Source organism: Arachis ipaensis, chromosome B06 (genome assembly GCF_000816755.2).
Source record: "Arachis ipaensis cultivar K30076 chromosome B06, Araip1.1, whole genome shotgun sequence".
NCBI classification, from domain to species: domain Eukaryota; kingdom Viridiplantae; phylum Streptophyta; class Magnoliopsida; order Fabales; family Fabaceae; genus Arachis; species Arachis ipaensis.
In genome coordinates, this window is record NC_029790.2 from 122820168 (window position 1) to 122825103 (window position 4936).

General features: G+C 32.6%; 1 protein-coding gene across 1 annotated transcript; it reads right to left on the reverse strand.

The window, feature by feature from the left end:
* Positions 554-1837, reverse strand: LOC107647466. The gene has a single exon (XM_016351536.1). The coding sequence runs from the start codon at positions 1835-1837 to the stop codon at positions 554-556; it is 1284 nt and encodes a 427-aa protein (XP_016207022.1).

Genomic DNA, 4936 nt, shown 5'->3' on the forward strand with positions numbered 1-4936 from the left:
CTTCTTAACGTTAGAGGCCACGTTAACTAAGTTAACGTGGTGACTAACGTGGCCACTTATGAGCTTGGTCCAATGTTAGTGATAATGTTAAGTGTCACTAACGTTGGCTCCATTTCCTTTCTTCCACGTTAGAGTTCACGTTAACTTAGTTAATGTGACTCTTAACGTGGGCAATGATGGCTTCGAGAGCGTTATTGGCGATCATTTTTCTCATTAACTTTGCAAGTTACTCCCATTCCACGTTAGTGTTAACGTTAGTGTAACTAACGTAGCCACTAATGTGGTTCTTCTTTGCTTCCCTTGTCCTGAAATCAAGCAATAAAGTGCATCAAAGTTCTAGTCTAAGTCATGGAAAATGCAACATCCAATTTGTCCTTAAATTCATGCAAAATCCTCATGAAATCATGTAAATTGCACAATGCATACTTGAATCAAGATGTAAGTGAATATCTACCCAAAACCAGCTTATTTCCTAAGGAAATGCATGAAACTACCCTAAAAACAGTAAAGAAAAGGTCAGTGAAACTGGCCAAAATGCCCTGGCATTAGTGTTCTACCCAGATAAATTTCCCAACCCTAGAAAATCGCTAATAGTCCACATTAGCGCCGCACGCATCTTGAAAGTGGTTCCCTTATTAGCATCATAAGTTTCAACGCCATCCCAGAGTTGTTTCAACTTAACCACCAGGGGCTCCAAAGAAACATCGATGTCGTTACCCGGCATTTTAGGACCGGGAATAATCATAGATAGTATAAAAGATGTCTGTTTCATGCATAGCCAGGGAGGAAGATTGTACGGAATAAGAATCATAGGCCAAATGGAATACGTGGTACTCATATCTCTGAAAGGATTAAAACCGTCACTTGCTAAAGCTAAGCGAACACTGCGAGCATCGTTGGAAAAAAAAGGATACTTTGCATCAAAGTCTTTCCATGCTTCAGCGTCCCTTGGATGCCTCAAGTACCCATCGTTATTATCTGCCTCTTTATGCCATAACATGTCAGATGAAGTTTTGCTACACATGAATAACCGTTGCAGTCGTGGTATAAGAGGAAAGTAACAGAGAGTCTTTGCTGGGAGAGGCTTTCCATTTTTTCTGACAGGTATTTTTAATTTCGTAACAGAACCCTTTCGCGTCTTCTGCTTCCATCGTGAAGTCCCACACTGCTTGCATTTCGTCGCGTCCTCATCATCACCCCGATACAGCATGCAATCATTCGGGCATGCATCTACCTTTTTGTACTCAATCCCTAACTTTTGGATAGTTTTCTTGATTTCATACAAAGTGGACGGGAATTTGGCTTGCTCAAATGCATCCCGCAATAAGTCCAGAATCATCGACATAGCCTTGTCACTCACACCACACATACACTTAATGTGATAAAACTTCACTAGGAAAGATAATTTTGAGTATTTCGAGCAGCCGGGATATAACTCCTCCGCTCCATCCGCAAGAAGATCGGAAAAATTATGTGCATCGCGACTTGGACCATCGTACAAGTACGACAACTCTATATCATCGTCTTCTACAGGATTCGCTGTTGTGGTCTCCTCACTTCCAGGAGGCATTGTGAAGTTAAATGCCTCGTGCACCATTTGAAGATATGGATTCACCTCGGGTGTAGGTTTCTCAACTATCGGTGTGCAACTAGAGCTCTCCTCAGATGGTTTCTCACCATGACGCAACCACAAAGTATATCCAGCGGGAAAGGGCTTTATCAACAGGTGGTCGTACGCATCCTCTCTTGTTTGCATAAATTGAAACCCACATTGAGGGCATGGACACTTTATCATGTTATCCGACGATGCATTCGCAAATGCAAAGTCTAGGAACATATTAAGTCCTCGTCTATATTCTATGCTATCCCGTGGCTTAAAAATTCAGGTTTTGTCCATATCTATTATACACCAAATATATGGTTTAATAATTAATGTGAAACAACTTTTTCAAAGCTAAAATAATGTTAAGTATCGTACTGTATTCATTCCGCATGATATAAGAAATATCGTTCTAAAAAACATAACATATATGGTAAAATACGTGTGCAACTACGAACACTAAAATTTATACTAAAATGGAGGTAGTTTGCCAATGGAGAGTATGGGAAATTTGTTAAGATACATAATCCAGCAACAAGGAGATAGTTTGCCACCTGAAATAGCTGCAGATTTGGATTCTTTGAGAAGTGCACCAACCTCATCCCTTGTAAGATGATGTGCGGGCAGCTAATGATTTGAATTATGAAAGTTGGAATCTGAATACTCTTTAATTTTTCACTGTCATAATGACTTTTGAGATATTTATTTGTAGTTTTTCATTTTGGTGACTTTATCGGTAGTTTACAGTCATCGATGCACTGAATTCAAATAATTATTATAATGATTCACTTTTGCATATATTTTTGTTTTGTTTCGTGTGTTGTAGTTTGATTGACTGTTAGTTATTTTAATAAGGTAACACAATTGAGTGGAAGAATGTATAAAGTATAAAAGAATTGGCATATATTAGTGTAAGTTCGGATTTTTTTTTTATAAAAAAAAGTGTAACTCTACATTTGGCAGCGGTTTTAAATCCGCTGCTAGATCTTAACAGAATATTTCAACGAATAGCATTTTGCAGCGGTTAACAACCGCTGCTATCTTCAAGCATACATATTCTTACGATTTTGTAGCGGAAAAAACCGCTGCAAAATTATACTGCTGCAAAATACCATTTAGCAGCGGTTGTTCCAGCGGTTGCTATTAATCGCTGCAAACGATTTAGCCGCACGCTATCTTCCGGCGGGTATATCAACCGCTGCTATCCGTTTGACAGCGGTTAAAAACCGCTGCTAATCCTATGCATAACCACTGTTATTTGTCAAATATGGTGTAGTGATTTTTTTCTTATAAAAGTTAGCCTTTTTTTAATTTTAATTTGTTTTTGTTGTTAAAGAGTTTGTCTCAGATATACCTCATCATAGAAGGAGAGATATTGTCCATATTTTTTTATAGATGAAATATATGTTGAACTCTAAAAAATATCAGACAAGACAATAAATAAGTACCTGTAAAATATATTCGGAAGTTTAAGTTAATAATAATTTAAAGAAGAGAGGAAAAACAACTTAAATGAGTATTATATTTTTATGTATGTTATATTTTTTACATTTTTTTATTTTATATAGACTTACTTGTAGAAAAATGAACATTTTTAAATATTTTCAGTTGTCAAGATATTAGTGAAGATGTGATATTTGAAGTTTTAATGTATATTTTAATTACTTCTCTGAATTATTAAGAATGACGTATAAAGAGATTATTTTTCTATTTTACTTAAATGGTTTTATCTATTTGTTTAATTTGTTCTCTAAACTAGATGACAATTATCAAATAATATGAGATGAATTAAATTATAACTATCGAATTATAGGTATAATGGCTGAATTATATACAATAATTTAACATAAATGATATTATTTATGAATCATAAAAATTTTAATATTTTTTTGACTTAATTTTTAAATTATAATTTTTATTGGTCGAATTATAGTGACCAAATTAAATTTTTAGTAGTGGTTGTAGTTTATATATCCTTTTCATTTTTTTTGGTGCTATTAGTTATATCTTTTTATTTATTAGTTACCTATTTTTAAATATATTCTTCATATGATTTAGCTATAAATATATGTGAATTCTGATCTTCAATAAAACCGACTCATATATACTTTCTAATAATTAAAAGTTTTCCCAAATAGTTTATTTATGCAAATGTAAAATAACCTTTTTTTGAAAGATAAGAATTTTCTTTCCAAAAGGTTATTGAAACACGGCCTTAAAAAATATGGAAGAAAGTATGGATAAGCACAACATCCTCGCTAGATAATGTTTAACCACGAGATAAGTACAATTTGTGTTTTTTAGAAATGGCATGTGAACAAATCTTTTAAGTCTAACAAAATCTTATTATATTTGTATTTTTTTAACAGAGTATGCACGTTCACGTTCTTCTTCTCTCTTTTTTTTTTTCTTTCTCGTTTTTTTCTTTTTTTTTTTTGTCTTCTTCTTTTACGTTTTTTTCTTTTTTTTTTTTTTTTTTTTTTTTTTTTTTTTTTACCAATCACTAACGAAAACGTGGTACGCAAACTAGGTTTTAGTGTCACTGTAAATTTTAGAATGTTAGATTTAATGGTGTTTGTATAATTCTTTAGAGCGTTTGAGAATGTTATAAATGGTTTCGGAACGTTCTAAAATATCCTAGAAGATACTCTAAAAAGTTTTAAAAGACTCTGGAAGGTCATAGAGTACTCTAGAAGAGTGTGGATGTATATAAAAATATGAATAGTAGTATGGAATAATTTAGAAGTATTTAGAAAGTTGTGGTATGATAAATATTTATAATGAAAGTTCTAGATAGTTAATCTGGACTGTTGATTAGATTTAATCCTAACCATCCATTGAGGAGGTGGATGACTATAAATAGAAGGTGAGAGTTAGAATTTGTGTATGTAAGTCATTTGTAACAAACATTTGAGTAATAAAGTATTTTTTTTTTAACTAAAATTTTATTTATCTTGTATTCTCTTATGTTCTTAGCTTTCCTGCTAAGTATTAAGGGTTAGGCTAACTTGATCTTAGCTCAAGAAGTCAAATAAGTTCGAGTACCAACACTATAGCGTTAAGATGTGTTCAAGACTGTGACAACATACTAGTAAGACATAAATAAATACTAAAATACTATAACAATAAATAAATATTCTAATCTTATCTCAAATAAGTATAACTAATCCAACCGCCTTATTTAACAAGGTGGGTTAATTACAAGTCTCAATCTTATTGACATTTTGGATCCAATGGTTTTATATTTTTTAAAATATAAAGATAATTTTTTTTTCTTATTAATCATTTTTAATAAAAAAAATGTGAGTAAAAAAATAGTGCATATATATGCCAACC

Bases quoted from the DNA above. Each gene is read 5' to 3' on its own strand.
- LOC107647466 (XM_016351536.1), bottom strand. From the start codon at position 1,837: ATGTTCCTAGACTTTGCATTTGCGAATGCATCGTCGGATAACATGATA.